We start from the raw sequence: 25,892 nt of genomic DNA, 5'->3' as shown, positions 1-25,892 counted from the left end.
CAGAATCCCCAATTATTGCTGGGCCATCGTACGTGGACTATCTGTGTGGTGTTGCATTACCACCCGGAGGAATGTTTTGTTGTACTGTGTCTTGCTATGCTGATGTGCTAACACTGCTCTGCCCATGTGCCAAGGACTTTAACCCCCCCGTACCAAACACTGCTCTGCCCGGTGGACTATCACCCCTTTGCTGTCCCATATTGCTGTCCTGAGGAGCATGCTTCATTGCTGTGCCTTCTGCTTGCCCTGTGGACTATCACCCCTTTGCTGTCCCATATTGCCACCTTGAGGATCCCTCTTCATTGCTGTGTCTATTGTTTGTTCTGTGAAGTAATTCTCCTCCTGCCTGTACCCCGAGTCCCCCAATATATGCCGGCGTGTCGGGTTCCTGGTGATTTGCTCTGTGTGCTCTCTCTCTGCACTCTTCGTTCATCACACCCCCGTCATGTCCGTCCTCTTCCTCCATAGTCACTGTGATGTCTTTTATCTCCAGCAGATGATGATACACACATATATAGTGTGGAGACCTAGATTAACCCCTTCAGAGGGATCAGTTGATGATTAATATATCATCCTTCCAAAGCTGGCCATACATGGTTCAGTTTTATCGTTCATCCAGCGGGATGAGAGGAAAAAACTGAAGTGATTCCCCCATCCACACATTGGAGGGGGATGGGGGAATCCTCCCCGCTGCACTATTGTATTCTGACAATGGGGGGCGCTCCTCCGCTCTCAGAATACACAGATCAGTGATGAAGCTATTGGCTGCAGCCGCTGATGGAGTGACTTTTATCCGGCAGTGACCACACATGGATGGAAATGTGACCGATCCCTGCTGAACCAGCTGAATTTCCATGTCTCTATGGTCACCATAACTGACTTCCTCCCCCTCATCTCCTTCATTATTTAAAGTATTGTTAAAGGCTTGTTTTTTGTTTTTTTTAGATAACAAACATGTTATTATGGGGTCCCCTGCTTACAGTCCTGGCCCCTCCCTCCTGCCAATTGCCCCCAGAGCGAGCTGCTTGTTCTGGGGCACCCAAGCAGGCTCACTTCCAAGCTGCTGCTCTGCATGTCCATTCACACACAATGACGCAGCTCAGCCCCACCCCTCCTCCCTCCTCATTGGCTGACTGGCTGTGATTGACAGCAGCGAAAACAAATGGTTCCCACTGCTATCTCAGCATATGAGGAGGGAGAGTCGAGGATTTTGTGCACATCGCTGGAAACATTGATGTCTCTGATGAGTATGGGGGGGGGGGCTGTGAACACAGAACGTTATTTACCTTCATCTATAGAATACATGAGGGTAAAAAACCTTGAGCCTTTAGGACCATTTTCAGTCATGCTGACATAATCTCCCATTGTCTGAGCATCACGGACCCATCATGCCCTGGGCGGTGACATCACAAGAGGGCGTGGCCTCCGGATGACACAATCCGATTGCCACGCCCCATCGTTATTTAAGGAGTGCAGGACATCAGCGCCGACAGATCAGCAGGACGCAGCATCGGAGGAGGGTCATCGGTGGGAGCGGTGGCAGAGGAAGAAGAACACCGGACAAAGAAGACAGAAGAAGAGCGGAAGAAGAAGCAGGGGGAGAAGGAGAAGACCGGAGGATGAAGATGCGGGAGAAGATGGAGGAAGACCGGAGGAAGAAGCGGAGGAGAAGATTTTTAATAAAAGACTTGTCAAAAACTGTCTACTGTATTTTTTACCACTACACTACTTTTTTTTTAGTGAATGGGTAGGGGTACAATGTACCCCATACTCATTCACATGGGGGGCGGGATCTGGGGGCCCCCTTGTTTAAAGAGAACCCCTCAAACCTCCCTATCAAAATGTCCCTCCATCCAGAGTCAATATGTCCTATGACATCACACTGACCTCACAGCTCCTCCTCTCAATGTCCATCAATCCAGAGTCAGCACATCCTATGACATCACACTGACCTCACAGCTCCTCCTCCCAATGTCCCTCCATCCAGAGTCTATATGTCCTATGACATCACACTGACCTCACAGCTCCTCCTCCCAATGTCCCTCCATCCAGAGTCTATATGTCCTATGACATCACACTGACCTCACAGCTCCTCCTCCCAATGTCCCTCCATCCAGAGACTATATGTCCTATGACATCACACTGACCTCACAGCTCCTCCCCCCAATGTCCCTCCATCCAGAGTCAATATGTCCTATGACATCACACTGACCTCACAGCTCCTCCTCCCAATGTCCCTCCATCCAGAGTCTATATGTCCTATGACATCACACTGACCTCACAGCTCCTCCTCCCAATGTCCCTCCATCCAGAGACTATATGTCCTATGACATCACACTGACCTCACAGCTCCTCCCCCCAATGTCCCTCCATCCAGAGTCTATATGTCCTATGACATCACACTGACCTCACAGCTCCTCCCCCCAATGTCCCTCCATCCAGAGTCAATATGTCCTATGACATCACACTGACCTCACAGCTCCTCCTCCCAATGTCCCTCCATCCAGAGTCTATATGTCCTATGACATCACACTGACCTCACAGCTCCTCCCAATGTTCCTCCATCCAGAGTCTATATGTCCTATGACATCACACTGACCTCACAGCTCCTTCTCCCAATGTCCCTCCATCCAGAGTCTATATGTCCTATGACATCACACTGACCTCACAGCTCCTCCTCCCAATGTCCCTCCATCCAGAGTCTATATGTCCTATGACATCACACTGACCTCACAGCTCCTCCTCCCAATGTCCATCTATCCAGAGTCAGCACATCCTATGACATCACACTGCTTTTATAATGACCCCATCGTAGTGCTTCAGAGCAAAATTATTCAAGAAGGCAGAAGATCCTATTCATTATTACGTCTCTAAAGTTCCAACACTAAACAAAATGAGACCAGAAACAAAGCACAGCCCACACAGAGAATGGAACTTGTGATCCAGTGGACTGGGGACCATAGTGCTTAAATAAATCCTGACCTTCGTATTACCTCCTGATAGCCTCATCCTATTATTGTACAACCAATCCAGATAATTCTCTGTTATTATGTTATCTTTCAACAGGGAACCCTTCATAGATGATGGCACCAATGAGGATGGAGGAGGACCGGAGTCACATGACTGAGAAGATACTAAACCTCACCCTGGAGATCATCTACCTGCTGACCGGAGAGGTGAGGAGGATTCTGGGAGGTCACATGACATCACTCTTATCTCTATTAATAAAACACAGACCTGACCGGAGAGGTGAGGAGGATTCTGGGAGGTCACATGACATCACTCTTATCTCTATTAATAAAACACAGACCTGACCGGAGAGGTGAGGAGGATTCTGGGAGGTCACATGACATCACTCTTATCTCTATTCATAAAACACAGACCTGACCGGAGAGGTGAGGAGGATTCTGGGAGGTCACATGACATCACTCTTATCTCTATTAATAAAACACAGACCTGACCGGAGAGGTGAGGAGGATTCTGGGATTCTAACATGATATTCCTATTGGTTCCTCAATACAGAGATTTCCTCTTGTGAAGTCAGGTGATCATATGACCATCACAGTGCCTCCATGTGACTCCCTAAAACCTGAGAGACACAACATGCAGAAGATTCTAGAAGTCACCAAGAAGATGATGGAGCTGCTGACAGGAGAGGTGAGGAGGATTCTGGGAATTCTGGGACATTATCCAGTAACAGACAAGGTATGTGTCTGGATGGTGACTGTATCATTGTGTGTGTCAGGTTCCTATAAGGTGTCAGGATGTCACTGTCTATTTCTCCATGGAGGAGTGGGAGTATTTAGAAGGACACAAGGATCTCTACAAGGACGTCATGATGGACAATCAGCTGCCCCTCACATCACCGGGTAAGAGGAGACTTTATTGTAAAGGAGAGAGCAGTACGGAGGGTCCACCTAGATCCTCCCAGGATTACTTGTTCTGTTATCTGCTGGCTGTGCCGGGTGGAGGGATTTGTCTGTATAGTCTCAGACCCAAGTCACTGAGTGCAGTCTCAGGAGATGGGAGGCAGCGGTGTGGGACCTCTGCAACTTGTCTCATGTAAACATTTCATCTTCTACTGATTACTGAATACCAATATTATGAGTCCTGACCCTTATGCCCCGTACACACGGTCGGACTTTGTTCGGACATTGCGACAACAAAATCCTAGGATTTTTTCCGACGGATGTTGGCTCAAACTTGTCTTGCATACACACGGTCACACAAAGTTGTCGGAAAATCCGATCGTTCTAAACGCGGTGACGTAAAACACGTACGTCGGGACTATAAACAGGGCAGTGGCCAATAGCTTTCATCTCTTTATTTATTCTGAGCATGCGTGGCACTTTGTCCGTCGGATTTGTGTACACACGATCGGAATTTCCGACAACGGATTTTGTTGTCGGAAAATTTTATCTCCTGCTGTCCAACTTTGTGTATCGGAAAATCCGATGGAAAATGTCCGATGGAGCCTACACATGGTCGGAATTTCCGACAACACGCTCCGATCGGACATTTTCCATCGGAAAATCCGACCGTGTGTATGGGGCATTACACTGTATAATATATATTGTACATTACATACTCCTGACCCTTGCACTATATACTCTATGTTGTACAATACATCATTCTGATACTATAAAATCCCAACCATTGTATCCTATGTAATATGTTGTAAATTGCATAGGCCTTACTTCTTTTGCACCCATTTCCTACCAGCTGGACATTTTATATCTGATGATTTGATTGGAGCACAGACTTTTACATGTTGATAATAATGTGATAATATCCTCAAACTTTGGAACCTTTAACAGAAAGTGATAATGAGGGAGGAGTCAATAACCCAATGATGGTGGTCTTCAGGATAAGTCCAGTCTTCATCTTGGTTGTTCTCCCCCCATCCTCACTCTCTGACCTCTGGTGGGGCTCAGCCCCGCTGTTATTTATGACTAAGTCATGGACTAAATAAGGAAGTGCAGGACTTCTTGTGTTGAGAAGATGGCAATGAGTGATAGAGGGGTGGGGACACTCGTCCTATAATCCCCTCATCACTGTCACTCCTATAAAAGACAATTCTCGTTTCCTGACTAAGGTCCATGAATAAAGAAATGAACTGGTAGGAGATTCAGAGATGTAAGGCTGAAACAACTAATCGATTTTGAAACTAGTTGTCAACTATTTTCATAATCGATTAGTTGGTCAGTTGATTAATTGGCCTTCATACAGAATGCATTCTTTTTTTACATATCCGAAAATACAGCTCAGTACACCATCCATACATGCCAGTAAATGCCTGAGAACTTGAATGTGTGAGGAGCAATGCCTCATGGGACATGTAGTCCTGGGCAAGAGAAGGAAGCAAGTGATTCTAAAGGCAGGAGTTTCTTTATCTTGCTATAGGGGAACTCTATACTATACTTTGTAGCTTCCTATAAGGGAACTCTATACTATATTTTGTACCTTCCTATAGGGAAACTCTATACTATACTGTGTGGCTTCCTATAGGAGAACTCTATACTATACTTTGTGGCTTCCTATAGGAGATCTCTATATTATACTTTGTGGCTTCCTATAGGGGAACTCTATACTATACTTTGCGGCTTCCTCTAGGGAAACTCTTGACTATACTTTGTACCTTCCTATAGGGGAACTTTATACTATACTTTGTACCTTCCTATGGGTACTCTATACTATACTTTGTACCTTCCTATGGGTACTCTATACTATACTTTGTACCTTCCTATGGGTACTCTATACTATACTTTGTACCTTCCTATGGGTACTCTATACTATACTTTGCGGCCTCCTATAGGTGAACTCTGAAGGCAGGAGGAGCCAGATGTGGGGGAGAGGGGGGGGTCCATAAGAGGAGAATCTGGGCTGCTCTGTGCAAAACCATTACACAGAGCAAGTAAGTATGACAAGTTTGTTTAAAAAAAAAAGAAATCCAACTTATACAATAACTTTAAAGTCTCTGTTCAGGGAAGATCAGCATCTGACCCCAGAGAAGGTGGAGGCTGATAGACTGACGGCATCCCAGAACGCCCGCTCTCGCACGCTCCCCCAGCTGCCCCACCTTGTTGCAAGGACACGGCACGACCCGATCTCTGTAAAGAGCCGCGGCTCTTTAACCATGTGATCGGCTGTATCTAATCACAGGCAGTCACATGTAAACATGGAAATGCTGGTAATTGTATCTCATCACCTCACACTGACAGAGTGTGTGGTGAGGAGAGCCAATCAGCGGCATCTCCTCGCAGGGGACATCGAGATATATAATCAGAGCACTGATTACAATAAAGTGCCACCAATCAGTGCCCATTAGTGATGCCAGTCAGTGCTGCCCATCATTGCCACCCATCAATGCCTATCTGTGCCACCTCATCAGTGCCCATAAGTGTTGCCTCATCAGTGAAGGAGAAATAAAAATTCACTGACAGAAACGAAGAAAACTTTTTTTTTTTTGTTCTAGTAAAAAACCCAGCAGTGATTAAATACCACCAAAAAAAGTTCTATTTGTGTTAAGAAAATGATAAAAATGTCATATGGGTACCGTGTTGTATGAACCCCGCAATTGTCATTCAAAGTGTGAGAGCGCTGAGAGCTGAAAATTGGCCTGGGCAGGAAGGGGGTGAAAGTGCCCGGTATTGAAGGGGTTAACCACTTACAGACTGGAAGATTTTCCCCCTTAATGACCAGGCCATTTTTTGCGATACGGCACTGCGTCGCTTTAACTGACAATTGCGCGGTCGTGCGACGCTGTACCCAAACAAAATTGGCGTCCTTTTTTACCCACAAATAGAGATTTCTTTTGGTGGTATTTGATCACCTCTGTGGTTTTTATTTTATGCGCTATAAATAAAAAAAGAGCGACAATTTTGAAACAAAAACACAATAATTTTTACTTTTTGCTATAATAAATATCCCAAGATTTGAAAAAAAAAAATTAATTTCTTCCACAGTTTAGGCCCATGTGTATTCTAATACATATTTTTGTTAAAAAAAAACCCACAATAAGCGTATATTGATTGGTTTGCGCAAAAGTTCTAGCGTCTACAAAATAGGGAAAGATTTTTTTTTTTTACTAGTAATGGCGGCGATCTGCGATTTTTAGTGGGACTGTGACATTGCGGCGCACAGATCGGACACTTTTGACACTTTTTTTGGACCATTGACATTTATACAGCAATCAGTGCTATCATAGGCGTGCGCACGGGGTGTGCTGGGTGCTACCAGTGGCACCTATCAATGCCCATCAGTGCTACCTGTCAGTGCCCATCAGTGGCACCTATCAATGCCCATCAGTGCAGGAATGGGGAGATGAATTCAGCAGACAGGCACATTTTCTATGGAGGGCGGCCTGGTTGGGCACAACTGAAATCTAAAATCTAATATATAAAATATCTAAAAGGTAAAATAAAAAAGTGTCAGTAAAAGGCCTGTTACACTGTTATGTGTAAAACTTGTGTGTGAAACTTAGCAGGGATGGTGGAAACCCCTCCTATAGATATTTCCCATACAGATTACCTTCAAGTGTAATCATTCCAGTGATATGTGATGTCACATGTAATACACATCAAAATGAGAAGAAGACAAACATTTTTTTAAACTTATCAGGGATGGTGGAAACCCCTCTACAGATAATTGCAATACAAATTAACTTCAAGTGCAACAACTTTTTAGTTGAGAGGTTCCCACCATTATAGCACTTTGGAATTTTTATTTTTTAGATTGTTACATTAAATTGTATATGTTTTAGTTACTATTATAATGTAATTTTTTGCACTTGAAATTCATTTCCAACCACCCATGCTAAACCCATGTCTTTATGGACCTTGCTTTGTGCTCTGGTGCTCAGTCATGTTGGAACAGGAAGGGGCCGTCCCCAAACTCCTCCCACAAAGTTGGGAGCATGAAATTGTCCAAAATGTCTTGGTATTCCGACGCCTTAAGAGTTCCCTTCACTGGAAGTAAGAGGCCAACCCCTGAAAAACAATCCCACACCATAATCTACCCCCCCACATCATAATTTCCCCTCCACCAAATGATTTGGACCAGTGGACAAAGCAAGGTCCATAAAGACATGGATGAGCGAGTTTGGGGTGGAGAAATTTGACTGGCCTGTACAGAGTCCTGACCCCAACCAGATAGAACACCTTTGGGGTGAAATAGAGCGGAGACTGCGAGCCAGGCCTTCTCGTCCAACATCAGTGCCTGACCTCACAAATGCTCTTCTGGAAGAATGGTCAAACATTCCCATAGACACCCTCCTAAACCTTGTGGACGGCCTTCCCAGAAGAATTGAAGCTGTTATAGCTGCAAAGGGCGGAGCCAACTCAATATTGAACCTACAGACTAAGACTGGGATGTCATTAAAGTTCATGTGTGTAAAGGCAGGTGTCACAATACTTTTTGACAATACAGTGTGTGTATGTGTGTGTATATATATATATATATATATATATATATATATATATATATATATATACAGTGGGGATGGAAAGTATTCAGACCCCCTTACATTTTTCACTCTTTGTTATATTGCAGCCATTTGCTAAAATCATTTAAGTTCATTTTTTCCTCATTAATGTACACACAGCACCCCATATTGTACACACAGCCCCCATATTGTACACACAGCACCTCATATTGTACACACAGCCCCCCATATTGTACACACAGCACCCCATATTGTACACACAGCACCCCATATTGTACACACAGCACCTCATATTGTACACACAGCCCCCCATATTGTACACACAACACCCCATATTGTACACACAGCACCTCATATTGTACACACAGCACCCCATATTGTACACACAGCCCCCCATATTGTACACACAGCACCCCATATTGTACACACAGCACCCCAGCACAGCACTCCATATTGTACACACAGCCCCCCATATTGTACACACAGCACCCCATATTGTACACACAGCACCTCATATTGTACACACAGCCCCCCATATTGTACACACATCACCTCATATTGTACACACAGCACCCCATATTGTACACACAGCACCCCATATTGTACACACAGCCCCCATATTGTACACACAGCACCTCATATTGTACACACAGCACCCCATATTGTACACACAGCACCCCATATTGTACACACAGCCCCCCATATTGTACACACAGCACCCCATATTGTACACACAGCCCCCCATATTGTACACACAGCACCCCATATTGTACACACAGCACCCCATATTGTACGATCAGCACCCCATATTGTACACACAGCACCTCATATTGTACACACAGCACCTCATATTGTACACACAGCCCCCCATATTGTACACACAGCGCCCCGTATTGTACACACAGCACCTCATATTGTACACACAGCACCCCATATTGTACGATCAGCACCCCATATTGTACACACAGTGCCCCGTATTGTACACACAGCACCTCATATTGTACACACAGCACCCCATATTGTACGATCAGCACCCCATATTGTACACACAGCACCCCATATTGTACACACAGCACCTCATATTGTACACACAGCCCCCATATTGTACACACAGCACCCCATATTGTACACACAGCCCCCCATATTGTACACACAGCGCCCCGTATTGTACACACAGCACCTCATATTGTACACACAGCACCCCATATTGTACGATCAGCACCCCATATTGTACACACAGCGCCCCGTATTGTACACACAGCACCTCATATTGTACACACAGCACCCCATATTGTACGATCAGCACCCCATATTGTACACACAGCACCCCATATTGTACACACAGCACCCCATATTGTACACACAGCCCCCCATATTGTACACACAGCACCTCATATTGACAGAAAAACACAGAATTGTTGACATTTTTGCAGATTTAATAAAAAAGAAAAACTGAAATCTCACATGCTCCTAAGTATTCAGACCCTTTGCTCAGTATTTAGTAGAAGCCCCTTTTGATGAGTCTTTTTGGGGAAGATGCAACAAGTTTTTCACACCTGGATTTGGGGATCCTCTGCCATTCCTCCTTGCAGATCCTCTCCAGTTCTGTCAGGGGGGATGGTAAACGTTGGTGGACGGCCATTTTTAGGACTCTCCAGAGATGCTCAATTGGGTTTAAGTCAGGGCTCTGGCTGGGCCATTCAAGAACAGTCACAGAGTTGTTGTGAAGCCACTCCTTCGTTATTTTAGCTGTGTGCTTAGGGTCATTGTCTATTTGGAAGGTAAACCTTCGGCCCAGTCTGAGGTCCTGAGCACTCTGGAGAAGGTTTTCGTCCAGGATATCCCTGTACTTGGCCGCATTCATCTTTCCCTTGATTGCAACCAGTCGTCCTATTAATGCAGCTGAAAAACACCCCCACAGCATGATGCTGCCACCACCATGCTTCACTGTTGGGACTGTATTGGTGATGAGCAGTGCCTGGTTTTCTCCACACATACCGCTTAGAATTAAGGCCAAAATGTTCTATCTTGGTCTCATCAGACCAGAGAATCTTATTTCTCACCATCTTGGAGTCCTTCAGGTGTTTTGTAGCAAACTCTATGCAGGCTTTCATGTGTCTTGCACTGAGGAGAGGCTTCCGTCGGGCCACTCTGCCATAAAGCCCCGACTGGTGGAGGGCTGCAGTGATGGTTGACTTTCTACAACTTTCTCCCATCTCCCGACTGCATCTCTGGAGCTCAGCCACAGTGATCTTTGGGTTCTTCTTTACCTCTCTCGCCAAGGCTCTTCTCCCCCGATAGCTCAGTTTGGCCGGACGGCCAGCTCCAGGAAGGGTTCTGGTCGTCCCAAACGTCTTCCGTTTAAGGATTATGGAGGCCACTGTGCTCTTAGGAACCTTAAGTGCAGCAGAAATCTTTTTGTAACCTTGGCCAGATCTGTGCCTTGCCACAATTCTGTCTCTGAGCTCTTCAGGCAGTTCCGTTTGACCTTGATTCTCATTTGCTCTGACATGCACTGTGAGCTGTAAGGTCTTATATAGACAGGTGTGTGGCTTTCCTAATCAAGTCCAATCAGTATAAACAAACAGCTGGACTCAAATGAAGGTGTAGAACCATCTCAAGGATGATCAGAAGAAATGGACAGCACCTGAGTTAAATATATGAGTGTCACAGCAAAGGGTCTGAATACTTAGGACCATGTGATATTTCAGTTTTTCTTTTTTTAACCACTTCAATACCGGGCACTTATACACCTTCCTGCCCAGACCAATTTTCAGCTTTCAGCGCTGTCACAGTTTGAATGACAATTGCGCGGTCATTCATCACTGTACCCAAACTAAGCTTTTATTATTTTGTTCCCATAAATAGAGCTTTCTTTTGGTGGTATTTGATCACCTCTTTTTATTTTTTGCTAAACAATATTTTGAAAAAAATAAAAGTTTTGCTTTTGTTTCTGTTATAAAATTTTGTAAATAAGTAAGTTTCCTTTTTCACTGATGGGCACTGATAAGGCGGCACTGACAGGCACTGATAAGGTGGCACCGATGAGGGGGCACTGACAACGGGCACTAATCTGTGGCACTGATGGGCCCTGGTAGGCAGCACTGATGGGTGGCACTGATATGCAGCACTGATGGGCATTGATAGGCGCCACTGATGGGAACTCATGGGTGGCACTGGTGGGCACTGATAGTTGACACTGGGCACTGAAATGCTGCAAAGATGGGTTCTTATGGGTGGCACTGATAGGCGGCACTGCTGCGCACTGATAGGTGGCACTGCTGGACACTGATACGTGGCACTGATATGAGGCACTGATAGGCATCCCTGGTGGCACTGGCAGTGGTGGGCACTGATTGGCAGCTGCCTGGGCACAAACTAGTATTTCCCTGGGGGTCTAGGGAGGGCATACCTGATAGTTTAGTGTGGATGGCCATGCTGGTGGTCCTCGGTGGGATCCGAGGGGGGCTGTGCTGATAAACAATGTTTTGTGATACACTTTTAGGTTTTGCTGCATTAGATACACTTTTTTATCACTTGATTTCTGCCACTAGCTACATTTACTGGTTACTCTCAGTAGTGCGAGAGACACTTCCACTTTTAAGTGTTTAAAGTGCATCCAATATTTCATTAAAAAATTAAGTGAAAACAAATATTTTGAAAAAGTTCAGTAAAGTCCTTATGAATGAATAGTCGAATATTCAGAAAGGTGCAAACAGTGAAGACGGTGAAGAAATAATCCCTTGGTGTATTCTCATGAGTGAAATGGCTGACACCACACCACTGTGCTCACAGGACTCTCACCTCATGGACATATAACATATGCCTTAGATCATCATCCAGTAAAACAACGATCACCACCACTTCCAGGATCCAGAGTCACCAATATGCCTCTTCCCAAAAGGATTCTGCCCCTCATTCAAGGTAATCCATTTCACATGTAAGGTAAATAAGCTTCCAACAGTGTATTACCATTACAAAAGATGCCGGCTTACATCAATATAATAAAAAATGTGCCAAGGAAAGACAAACAAACGGTGTTCATGCCACCTCTCACGTGATTTCCGGTCCGCTGTATACTCCGGTCATGCCCTACGCGTTACATCACGTGTAAACTGAAAAAAAAATTACTGCGCTATCCCCAAGTGAAAAATATTATATGTGAACAAGCTGCAACCATACAATGTGAGACACATCCATCTGTTATACAAATCGAAATTTAAAGGCTGCGCTGCAATAAATGACATAAAACAAATGAAATAGTAAATGCATTTTGACAAATATCTATTTCTATGCGTGAATTATAGCAGTGATGACATAACCCACACAATAATAACCAAAAAATTAATAAACAACGTAAAGTCCAAACTGCAAAGTGCACAAAAGTGTATAGTTCATATAGAGGCAAGATTTATGCCAGGAAGAGAGTGGTGAACATCCGAATGGTGTATAGCATATGATTAAATCACCCAGGGTTCAGTGATGATAGAAAAAACTCCTCCACCTATGTAGAAAGATGTCCCCTTACCGACTCCAAAGATCTCTTTTCGGGAGATCAAGCAGGCATATGGCTGTATAACCCCAGCCTCGGGTATGGACCCGGAAGGTGACACTCATAAACCTCTAGGATGGGAGTCCTCTGTGTGGCGAATGGTCACTCGATTGTCATGAAAAATAAGTGACAAAGGCTCCCATAGCGTAACAAGTTTAAACACTTTATTTAAAAAAAGTAAAAGAATCACACTTACATGGTAGTAGAAATAATAATCGCACAATTGCCGGCCGGCTGCACACTGCTGCCCGTGTCTTCCGGGATCAGCGAGGATCGTGGTGACGTCAGCACGTCGCTCCTCCCTACGCCGTTTCGTCAGAGGTGACGTCTTCCAGGGGCACGGGCGGCGTGCTGACTCACCACCTATAAGTATCCTAACAGATAGATAGAAACGCCCCCATCCGAGCTCAAGGTGTCCCGCGATCGTGATCGCCATTTTGAAAGAGGGCAAAAATGCCCTTCTCTCGCACGGATGGATCTGTGGCTTGATTATATGTATGAAAAGGATTTCATTTGCTTAGCACTAATCCTCTCCTCTTTATTGCAGCGCAGCCTTTAAATTTCGATTCGCGTTACATCACGTGCCTTCCTCAGGGGCTGGGCTGGGATTGTTTCTAACTCTATGGAGCTGGGCTGACTGGAGGAGGAGACAGATTGCTGTTCCTAATAACTAGGAACAGCAGATCTCTCTCTAACTCTCGTGTCAGAATGGGGATCTGTCTGTTTACATTGACAGATCCCTGTTCTGGCTCTCTGAGGAGCGGACATTGCGGCCACCAGCCACACAGATCGGGTCCCCTGCCATGCAGCAGGCGCGCAGGCTATGACTCCTTAATGGAGCCAACGTACACCTACGGTGATTTGCAGGAATGTGCCGACCTGCCACCATATAATGATGGCGGCTGGTCTGTAAGTGGTTAATATAAAAGTGTTTTTTTCCCCATGACTCCCAGGTAAAATCCCCATATATCCTACTTCTGGGTATATTTATTATATATATGATATAAGATATATTACTTTCACTATTTCACAGTATAAATGAATCCCTTATAGTAGTGATTATCTGCTGTTTTTGTACTATAAAGGATTATTTTTTAACCCCATCATCAGAGATGATTAAAAAAAATCATGCTGCTACTAAATGTCCTATGCTGGCCATACACGGATCGATTTTTGAATGAGAATATTCACACAAATATGTATTTGAAAATTATTTGTACATTCGATGAATGGACGAGTGTAATTTACTAAATTCCACTTAATTTTAACAATCAATTCTAAAATGAATGTAACTTCTGACCACAAACCACATACATGATGTGAAAATGTGTTCGATGGAGAAAAGTTTCCTGTTCTGCTCACTGTGGTGGAAAATGAACGCCGATTTGACCCACTAATGGTTAGAAAATTGGATGAATGTTTTTTTGAAAGAAAAAATGAGTTTGTGTTCGGCCAGCATAAGTGACATCAGGTGCAGGGAGCTTGTACCCACCTACCTGTCTATGACAAGGGAGTCTGTCATCCATCATATTATATTACACTCCTGTCTGATCATCTGCAAAACAGCGTTTTACCTCTTTTTTACATTTTAATAATGTTGATCTCTGATTCTGATATGTAGCAGATTCTCCCTCTAATAATACATCTATCTGTCTGGTATTCTCAGAGTGGATTAAATATCCAACTATATATCTGGATATTTATATTTACCGCTGTATATAGATATTCAAGAATATTAACTAAATTATACACCAACCTTTTTTTGAGGTTTTTATGCAATTAGTCAATTAATCAAAACAATAATCGGCCAACTAATCAATTCTGAAAATAATCATTAGTTGCCGCCCTACAGAGGACCCATTTACTAGTTACCTTGAGGGGGGAATTGTAAGATCCTCAGAGACAAAGCTGCCTGATGTGGGCGGAGTCCTGGTTTAGGGGAACCAATCTGCTCATGTCTAGTAATAATCTTTTTATTCCTATTTTAGTAGATGGATGGGAGATGAGGAAAACCTCAGAGGATTGTCTCACTTTGTCTCCAGACTGTAAAGTAGAAGATGAGGACATCACACAGTATAGTCCAGGAGAAAACCCGACTACCTCAAATGTCCATCCGGCACCACACAGTGTAGATGGACCATCGTATTCCTCTTATCCTGAGGAACCTCAGACTGTGAGGGACGGTGCCGTCCTTCCAGCAGAGAAGAGACTTTCCTGTACTGAGTGCGGGAAGTGTTTCCAATTTAAATCCGATCTTAATAGGCATAAAAGATCTCACACAGGAGAGAAGCCATATTCCTGTCCTGAGTGCGGGAAATGTTTTTCACAGAAGTCCAGTCTTTACAAACATCAGAGATCTCACACAGGGGAGAAGCCATATTCCTGTCCTGAGTGTGGGAAATGTTTTTCACATAAGTCCAGTCTTTACAAACATCAGAGATCTCACACAGGGGAGAAGCCGTATTCCTGTCCTGAGTGCGGGAAATGTTTTTCACAAAAGTCCAGTCTTCACAAACATCAGAGATCTCACACGGGGGAGAAGCCGCATTCCTGTCCTGAGTGCGAGAAATGTTTTTCAGATAAGTCCAGTCTTTACAGACATCAGAGGTCTCACACGGGGGAGAAGCCATATTCCTGTCCTGAGTGCGGAAAATGTTTTTCAGATAAGTCCCATCTTTCCACACATCAGAGATCTCACACAGGGGAGAAGCCGTATTTTTGTCCTGAGTGCGGGAAATGTTTTTCAGAAAAGTCCAGTCTTTCCATACATCAGAGATCTCACACGGGGCAGAAGCCGTATTCCTGTCCTGAGTGCGGGAAATGTTTTTCAGATAAGTTCCACCTTTACAGACATCAGAGATCTCACACGGGGGAGAAGCCCTATTCCTGTCCTGAGTGCGGGAAATGTTTTTCAGATAAGTTGTATCTTTACACACATCAGAGATCTCACACGGGGGAGAAGCCATATTCCTGTCCTGAGTGTGGGAAATGTTTTACACAGAAGTCCCATCTTTCCACACATCAGAGATCTCACACAGGGGAGAAGCCGTATTCCTGCCCTGAGTGCGGGAAATGTTTTTCACGTAAGTCCCATCTTTCGACACATCACAGATCTCACACAGGGGAGAAGCGACTTTCCTGTCCTGAGTGAGGGAATTGTTCCTCACTGAAGTCCTGTCTTCCTGTACATCAGGGATCCCACACAACCCTTGAGGTGTATTAGTGCCTTGAGTGTGGGAAATGTCTTCTACAGTACCTGACCGCAAGATTGTGTTTCCAGCGTGATGCCATAGTGCTGGTTCTCGGCGACAGGGTACTGTGCATGTCACGTTGGCTCACTCATCGGGAAAGGAAAACTTTTTTTTCCTTTTGCGTTGAGTGACAGGCAGTGCTGACAGCTGTCTAGTATGAATCCTGAGGGGAAACACAGTGCCAAATTTTAAATGAAAAAACTGGCATGGGCTCCCCCCAGGGGCATACCAGGCACTATAATCTGGTATGGATTGTAAGGGGAACCCCCTATGCCAAAAAATCAGCATGGGGGTCCCCCCAAAATCCATACCAGACCCTTATCCTAGCACACAGCCCGGCCGGCCAGGAAAGGGGGTGGGGATGAGCGAGCGCCCCCCTCTCCTGAGCCGTACCAGGACGCATGCCCTCAACATGGGGGGGTGGGTGCCTTGGGGGAGGGGGCGCCCTGCGGGCCCCCCACCCCAAAGCACCTTTTCCCCATGTTGATGAGGACAAGGGCCTCTTCCGGACAACCCTGGCTGTTGGTTGTCAGGGTCTGCGGGCAGGGGGCTTATCGCAATTTGGGAGCCCCCTTTTATAAGGGGGCCCCCAGATCCTGGCCCCCACCCTATGTGAATGAGTATGGGGTGCATGGTACCCCTACCCATTCACCTAGGGGAAAGCGTCAATAAAAGAAAACACAGTACACAGGTTTTAGGAGTAATTTATTAGGCAGCTCCTGGGTCTTCCGACTTCGGGGGGGTTTCTTCTGACTTCTCCTGGTGTTCCGCCTCTTCTCCTGGGCCCCTCTGCTATCTTCTTCCAGCTCTTTTGCCAGCGGGGGGGCCCGGTCTGCTGCCGCTGTCTTGTCGCCGCTGTCTCGTCGCTTCTTCTCTTCTTCCGATGTTGACACGACGCTCTCTCCGGCTGGAATGCTTTGTGCGAGCTGCGGAGCCATTTTTATAGGCGGTGACCCCGCCCCTTGTGACACCACGGTCCCAGCATGCACAGGGACTCTGGCGTCATAAGGGAGCATGACCCCAGAGTCCCTGCGCATGCTGGGACCATAGCGTCACAAGGGGGCAGGGTTACCACCTATATAAATGTCTCCGCAGCTCGCACAAAGCATTCCAGCCGGAGAGAGCGTCGTGTCAACATCGGAAGAAAGTGACGAGACAGCGGCAGCAGACCGGGCCCCTCGCTGGCAAAAGAGCTGGAAGAAGATAGCTGAGGGGCCCGGGAGAAGAGGCGGAACACTGGTAGTAGAAGTCGGAAGAAGACCCCGGAGCTGCCTAATAAATTACTCGTAAAAACTTGTGTACTGTGTTTTTTTTTATTGACACTTTTCCCTAGGTGAATGGGTAGGGGTACCATGTACCCCATACTCATTCACATAGGGTGGGGGGCCGGGATCTGGGGGCCCCCTTATTAAAGGGGGCTCCAGGATTCCGATAAGCCCCCCGCCTGCAGACCCCGACAACCAACGGCCAGGGTTGTCGGGAAGAGGCCCTTGTCCTCATCAACATGGGGACAAGGCACTTTGGGGTGGGGGGGGCCCGCAGGGCGCCCCACTCCCCCAAGGCCCCCGGTTCCCCATGTTGAGGGCATGCGGCCTGGTACGGCTCAGGAGGGGAGCGCTCGCTCATCCCCACCCCCCTTCCTGGCCGGCCGGGCTGCCTGCTCGGATAAGGGTCTGGTATGGATTTTGGGGGGACACCCATGCCGATTTTTTTGGCGTAGGGGGTTCCCTTTACAATCCATACCAGACCTGGGAACCCACACCGGTTTTTTCATTTAAAATTTGGCGCGGCGTTCCCCCTCAGGATTTATACCAGACAGCTGTCAGCCACTGCCTGTCACTCATCGCAAAAGGAAAAAAAAGTTTTCCTTTCCCGATGAGTGAGCCATCTCTGTGCTGTCTCCCGCGACGTGGCTCGCAGGTGTCAAATATCGCCGAGAAATGCGGCGAGATTGACACAATATCGCGGTCACCTACTGTATATGAATGTTGCTGGACATCACAGCTCTCATGTGGGGAAGAAGCACACCCTGATATACACCTCAGATATACTCCATGGATGATCTTCATCATGTAAGAAGCAGTTCATAAGGAGATCAGAGATCACCAAAGACATGGATGAAGTGTTGTACCGTGTTGGCCATTGATAGCAGGAGAAAAATAAAAATGGAGTCATTACCTTTTTATTGGCTGAGTACATTTTGTGGTGTAAGATTTCACAAACACTTAGGGGTCTGTTTAAAAAAAAAATAGTTGAACGGTTATGACCAACATTCGCCCAGCCATGATGAATATTGGCCGTATTTTATTTCATACATAGATTTCCTTGACTCCATCTAATGACCATAATGCAGTATTGCACTAATTGAGGTAATTCAGGAAAAATACCCGATTATGGGCACTAGATGGAGCTGATGATCAGAGGAAATCACTGTGTTAAATCACAGCCAGAAATTGTAACAGCTGGATGAACGATTGTCACATTAATCTAATATTTTTTTGAAAAATAGACCTCTTATTCTCCTTTAGGGATGAGCTGAAGACCCCCCTGTTCGGTTCGCACCAGAACATGCGAACAGGAAAAAAGTTTGTTCGAACACACGAACACCGTAAAGTCTATGGGACACGAACATGAATAATCAAAAGTGCTAATTTTAAAGGCTTGTATGCCTTTATGTTAGCCCCCCAAAACACCTTGTCCCCATGTTGATGAGGACAAGGGCCTCATCCCCACAACCCTGGCCGGTGGTTGTGGGGGTCTGCGGGCGGGGGGCTTATCAGAATCTGAAAGCCCCCTTTAACAAGGGGACCCCCAGATCCTGGCCCCCCCTGTGTGAAATGGTAAGGTGGTACAAAAGTACCCCTACCCTTTCACTAAAAAACTGTCAAAATGTTAAAAATGACAAGAGACAGTTTTTGGCAATTCCTTTATTTAAATGCTTCTTCTTTCCTCTATCTTCCTTCTTCTTCTTCTTCTGGTTCTTCCTCCGGTGTTCTTGTCCAGCATCTCCTCCACGGCGTCTTCTATCTTCTTCTCCTCGGGCCGCTCTGCACCCATGGCATGGGGGGAGGCTCCCGCTCTTCTCTTTATCTTCTTCTCTTTTTCATCTTCTTCATCCCCCGGTGACCCTGCCCCCTCTGACGTACGGTGACTTGACGGGACTTCCCTGTGACATCACAGGGAATGCCACAGGGAAGTCCCGTCATGTCCCGTGTGTCAGAGGGGGCAGGGTCCCCAGGTGGCCCCGCCCCCTGTTATTTAAGAATCGTCAGAAGAGGAGACGCGTCACACAGCGGGAGCCTCCCTCAATGCCAGCATTGGTGCGGAGCGGCCTGGAGAAGAAGATGAAGAAGAGAAGAAGATGAAGAGAAGAGCGGGAGCCTCCCCCCCATGCCATGGGTGCGGAGTGGCCCGAGGAGAAGAAGATAGAAGATGCCGCGGAGGAGATGCTGGACGAGAACACTGGAGGAAGAACCAGAAGAAGAAAGAAGAAGCATTTAAATAAAGGAATTGTCAAAAACTGTCTCTTTTTTAACATTTTTGACTTTTTTTAGTGAAATGGTAGGGGTAATTTTGTACCCCCTTACCATTTCACACAGGGGGGGCGGGATAGGGGGTCCCCTTGTTAAATGGGCTTCCAGATTCCGATAAGCTCCCCGCCCGCAGACCCCCACAGCCACCGGCCAGGGTTGTGGGGATGAGGCCCTTGTCCTCATCAACATGGGGCCAAGGTCTTTTGGGGGGCTACCCCAAAGCACCCTCCCAATGTTGAGGGCATGTGGCCTGGTACGGTTCAGGAGGGGGGGTGCTCTCTCCCCCCCTCTTTTCCTGCGTCCCGCCAGGTTGCGTGCTCGGATAAGGGTCTGGTATGGATTTTTGGGGGGACCCCATGCCGTTTTTAAAAAAAAATTTGGCCGGGGTTCCCCTTAATATCCATACATAAGGGGAACCCCGGCCAAAATTTTTTAAAAAATGGCGTGGGGTCCCCCCAAAAATTTATAGCAGACCCTTATCCGAGCACGCAACCTGGCAGGCCGCAGGAAAAGAGAGGGGAATGAGAGAGCGCCCCCCTCCTGAACCGTACCAGGCCACATGCCCTCCACATTGGGAGGGTGCCCCCCAAATCACCTTGTCCCCATGTTGATGGGGACAAGGGCCTCATCCCCACAACCCTTGCCCGGTGGTTGTGGGGGTCTGCGGGCGGGGGGCTTATCGGAATCTGGAAGCTCCCTTTAACAACGGGAACGCCCAAATCCCAGCCCTCCCCCCTGTGTGAAATGGTAAGGGGGTACCCCTACCATTTCACAAAAAAGTGTCAAAAATGTTAAAAATTACAAGAGACAGTTTTGACAATTCCTTTATTTAAATGCTTCTTCTATCTTCCTTCAGTTTCTTCCTCCATCTTCTTCTGGTTCTTCCTCCGGTGTTCTCGTCCGGCATCTTCCTCCGCGGCGTCTTTTTCTCGGGCCACTCCGCATCCACCATGATGGGAGGCTCCCGCTGTGTGACGCTTCTCGTCTTCTGACGGTTCTTAAATAATAGAGGGCGGGGCCACCCGGTGACCCTGCCCCCCTCTGATGCACAGGGACTTGACGGGGACTTCCCCAAGGCTTTCCCCGTGATGTCAGAGGGGGCAGGATCACCCTTACATAACGGGTGACCCCGCCCCCCTCTGACATCAGGGGGAATGCCACAAGGAAGTCCCGTGCATCAGAGATGGGCGGGGTTACCGGGTGGCCCCGCCCTCCATTATTTAAGAAGCATCAGAAGACGAGAAGCATCACACAGCGGGAGTCTCCCATCATGGTGGATGCAGAGTGGCCCGAGAAGAAGAAGGGAAGAAGACACCGCGGAGGAAGATGCTGGACGAGAACACGGGAGGAAGAACCAGAAGAAAATGGAGGAAGAAACCGAAGGAACATAGAAGATAGAAGAAAGAAGAAGCATTTAAATAAAGGAATTGTCAAAAACTGTCTCTTGTAATTTTTAACATTTTTGACACTTTTTTTGTGAAATGGTAGGGGTACTTTTGTACCCCCTTACTATTTCACACAGGGGGAGGACCGGGATCTGGGAGTCCCCTTATTAAAGGGGGCTTCCAGATTCCGATAAGCCCCCCACCCGCAGACCCCCACAACCACCGGGCAAGGGTTGTGGAGATGAGGCCCTTGTCCCCATCAACATGGGGACAAGGTGTTTTGGGGGGCTACCCCATAGCACCATGTTGAGGGCATGTGGTATGGTACAGTTAAGGAGGGGGGTGCCCTCTCATCCCCCCCTTTTTTCCTGCGCCCTGCCAGGTTGCGTGCTCGGATTAGGGTCTGGTATGGATTTTTGGGGGGACCCCACGCCATTTTTAAAAAAAATTTTGGCGCGGGGTTCCCCTTAAAATCCATGCCAGACCTGAAGGGCCTGGTATGGAATTTAGGGGGACCCCCATGTCATTTTTTTAAAATTTTGGTTCGGGGTTCCCCTGTGGGGAATTCCTATGCCGTTTTTATCAATTAACTTTTATGTGTATTGTCGGACTGGCAATTCATTAATAGCCGCGAGTAGTTTTAAATGACTTTTTTTCCTTTGAAAAAGTCGTTTTGCTGTCAGACTGTTCTAAACACGGGAAACATGCGCCCCTTTACAGGAATACTATAGATACCCCCTGGTACGACATTTAACTTTAAGCATTATTAAAATCACTGCTCCCGAAAAAACGGTAGTTTTTAAAACTTTTTTTTGCATTGGGACAGGACCTGGGTCCCCAAACCCTTTTTATGACAATAACCTGCATATAAGCCTTTAAAATTAGCACTTTTGATTTCTCCCATAGACTTTTAAAAGGTGTTCGGTGGCTTTCGAATTTGACGCAAACACCTCAAATTGTTCGCTGTTTAGCGAACTGGCGAACAGCCGATGTTCGAGTCGAACATGAGTTCAACCCGAACTCGAAGCTCATCCTTACTCCAAACATATATTTTCTAAAAGCAGAGGCCCTGGAGAATAAAATGGTGGTAATTGTTAAGGTGTTCCTCGTACACAAATGTCACCTTCATATCCGGGTTTATTTTCTACTTTCCCCCATTTTCTATGGTGTGATCTTTTCTACAATACTTTGTTATAATAATGTAACACGTTGTGTATTGTATTGTACTCAAATTAATAATGACTCCACCTTCACATTCCAGACAAGTCATTTTCCTGACCAATTGGATTTCTTCCTTTTCTATTTTTCATTTTTTTATTGCTATCTTGTTCAAAGTAAAATTATAATAAAAATATGTATTAAAAAAATATTCTGTGTATCGTATCAATGATGAAAATCTTTGGTACCCAAAATTGCTCATAGATGATGCTTTAAAAGCCTTAAAGCTGGCCATACACCTATAGATTATCTGCAGAATTTCTATGGTTAGATGGAAAAAGTGGAAGATTCCTCCATCCACACATTTTAGCGAACATGGAGAAATCTGTTGCACTTTTTCCATCTAACCATAGAAAATCTGCAGATAATCTATAGTTGTATGGCCAGCTTTACAGGTCATCAGTTTAGAGATAACCAGAAATAATGGTCAGAGTGCAGTGGTCAGGAACATGTCATATACAGTCCTGTGTATAGAGTACAGTGGTCAGGAACATGTCATATACAGTCCTGTATATAGAGTGCAGTTGTCAGGAGAATGTCTTATACAGTCCTGTGTATAGAGTGCAGTGGTCAGGAACATGTCATATACAGCCCTGTGTATAGAGTGCAGTGGTCAGGAACATGTCATATACAGTCCTGTGTATAAAGTGCAGTGGTCAGGAACATGTCATATACAGTCCTGTATATAGAGTGCAGTGGTCAGGAGAATGTCTTATACAGTCCTGTGTATAGAGTGCAGTGGTCAGGAACATGTCATATACAGTCCTGTGTATAGAGTGCAGTGGCCAGGAACATGTCATGTCATATTGGCCTCGTAGAGGAGGATAGGCACCTGCTTCCCTCTGTGCCCCGCCTACCTGCGTTTACTCGCTATGGTGCTGCAAAACAAAAAGAGAAGAGAAACGGGTTCCATAAAAAAATACAATTGCAATCTGAAAATTACATCAACACAAGAAACAAATGTAGAATGAACACATATAATGAATCAATGCAAAATTTTTAGATTAGGTGCATTTTTTCATGTAGCACAAGATTTTTTTTTTTAATTCTTTATTTATATTTTATAAGTACAAAACTAAAGCCATACAATAAAAAATATGATTACACAACATTGTCGTGGAAAAATACAAAAATCTCCCTCATAATTAATACCCACCCCGCCGCCCGAACACACCCACCCCGCCGCCCGAACCCACCCACCCCTCCCCCTTCCTGCAGGTGGTTACAATAAAACTAGCAAACCTCCGTATATCCTTCCATACTTTCCCTAAGCCCGAACCCGTAAATTTAACTTGTAATCTCCGCTAGGTAACTCCAAGTACTCTTGAAGCTTCACCACCCTACCCATTTATCTATTCCCACATCCCCCTCATCTGACACCAGTCCAGGGTTGACCATATACTCTATATTATAGATTTTGTTTATATAGAGAAGCCAGTCACGGGTATTTGGACTCTCTGGCTGCAACCACTTCTTTGATATCTGCTTCTTAGCCGAGTCCAATAATATAGGGACAATGGATGATTGGTAATGCTTAATAGGCTTCTCAGTACCATGGAATAAACATATCCATGGGTCTTCTACTAAAGATTCATTAGTTATTTCCTTGGTTAGTTGTATAGTTTTCTTCCAATATGCTCTAATAACAGGGCACTCCCACCATATGTGAGCCATCGTGCCTATGTTTGTACACCCTCTCCAACATCTATCCGTTATATCCGGCTAAAGTTTGCTAAGTCTGTCCGGCGTGGCATACCATCTTGCAAGGCATTTAAAGTTAATCTCAGTTCGCATAACATCAATTGAGGAACCATGTAACATTCTGACTTGGTTAAATTGATGATAGGCAACTCCTATCCTCATATTGATTAGTGGTTCCAAATTAATAATAACTACTGCAGTAGGGAACAGACACAAAAGATACGCTCAGCATCTTTCTAAATTACTGTTCTGCTTTATTATGACGCAATTAAAGGTTTTTATGCACATGATTACATAGGTATCACATTAATATTACAATTGTACATTTATGGTAACAAGGGGCGTTACATAGGCAGGCTTATTCTAATCAGGACTCGAAAGAATGTAAACATGCACTGAAAACATTATTAGTGCCGTGTGCACAGTGATGGCAGAGTGCAATACATACAAAATAGAATACAATTATATACAGAACTTACAAATTTCCATTACAGTCTCCCCTCTTTTGATCAATATTTTGATCACTAACCATACCTGCTATCACCATTACCTGGAACCTCCAAACGCTTAGGTGGAGGTAGTCCTGGCCAAAGAGGCAAAAAAAAAAAAAAAACTCAATTGTGGAGAAAATAATAGCTGAGCAACTTTTTCATTACAAAATGACCTTTCATTGTGAAAAACAAATGATTGATAAGACATATTTACAGAGTACTGGCTGTACACTCCTGTGGCCAGAATGGCCTTCTAGCTGAATTTTTGGCATGCTGACTTATCAGCACATGTAAACACAGAGAATTCTACATAAAATGGAAGACATACAAAAGACAAATATGACTTCAACATGGCTAAACTACTTCTCAAATATATATATATCCCTTATAATTGTGAATTTACTACACTGTGACCCTAACTCCCTTTCCCATTTCTTGATGTATGGAGGTTCATCCAGCTCTTCATTCAAAGTCAGAATTTTATAGAGATGGGAGATAGTATTACCCGATTTATCTCTCTTACACAGTTGCTCTAACGCCCTGTACTCATCCTCACCTCTAATAGGTTTCGGAAGCTTCTCAATAAAGAGCGTCAACTGGGTGTACCTCCATGCATCAACCACCATAAGATCAGTCCCCGCTTTCAAGTCGAGGTACTAACTATGTCTTTTATTTGTGTGCTACTATTTTTTATCCAATTCCCTCCCACCTCCCTCATACCCGGCTCAAAAAATGTGTTATCTTTAATATATATCAGAGGAGAGTTATAACTCCATTTATTATGTGCGTCTACCTGATCCCATAATTTAAGAGTGTTTTGCGTTAGTGACGCTGTCTGAGTGCTTAGTAATCTATATTTTGGAGGGTTCCAGATAGTGTGACCTAAATCTGTGATACTTAAACTGTGTTCAATATTAACCCACCTCCTATCTGATACCTCCTTTGACCATTCTATAAACCGTGAAAGAATTACTGAAGTGTAATATTTATTGAAATCTGGAAGAACAAGTCCTCCTTTTTTTTTCCTCTAATCAGGACTGAGTGAGCAATTTGTGGCTTTTTGCCACGCCAGACAAAGCTCACGATTAGGCCTCGTAAGGCTCTCAAATAATAGTGTGGGAGTGGGATTGGAAGCATCTGGAATTTATACAGTATTTTAGGGGTTAACATCATTTTGGCTGCATTAATGCGTCTGAACCAAGAAAGGGGCCGCATTGACATGCTTCTTGTTTCCTGCCTGATTTCGTCCAACATGGTAATATAATTAATTAGAAACATTTTTTTCAGTGTGTTAGCTAATTTAATTCCCAGATACTTA

The 25,892-nt window shown here is 45.3% G+C and overlaps 2 protein-coding genes across 2 annotated transcripts in view; one reads left to right on the top strand and one right to left on the bottom strand.

The window, feature by feature from the left end:
- The window catches only part of LOC141122062 (uncharacterized), a 218,349-nt gene that overhangs the window by 27,236 nt on the left and 165,221 nt on the right, over positions 1 to 25,892 (bottom strand). The window lies entirely within an intron of this gene.
- Positions 11,528 to 16,464, top strand: LOC141122025 (uncharacterized). The gene is made up of 2 exons (XM_073611822.1): positions 11,528 to 12,367; positions 14,984 to 16,464. Exons 1-2 carry the CDS (start codon positions 12,331 to 12,333, stop codon positions 16,144 to 16,146), a joined length of 1,200 nt encoding a protein of 399 aa, XP_073467923.1. The 5' UTR covers positions 11,528 to 12,330; the 3' UTR covers positions 16,147 to 16,464.

The sequence above is a fragment of the Aquarana catesbeiana genome, unplaced genomic scaffold, assembly GCF_042186555.1.
Source record: "Aquarana catesbeiana isolate 2022-GZ unplaced genomic scaffold, ASM4218655v1 unanchor237, whole genome shotgun sequence".
In the NCBI taxonomy this organism is placed as follows: Eukaryota; Metazoa; Chordata; class Amphibia; order Anura; family Ranidae; genus Aquarana; species Aquarana catesbeiana.
The sequence above is the reverse complement of the archived record's forward strand: the minus strand, read 5'-3'. Positions and strand labels throughout refer to the sequence as shown.

Bases quoted from the DNA above. Each gene is read 5' to 3' on its own strand.
- LOC141122025 (XM_073611822.1), top strand. From the start codon at position 12,331: ATGCCTCTTCCCAAAAGGATTCTGCCCCTCATTCAAG. The intron at 12,368-14,983 runs GTAATCCATTTC...TTCCTATTTTAG, and splicing joins GATTCTGCCCCTCATTCAAG to TAGATGGATGGGAGATGAGG.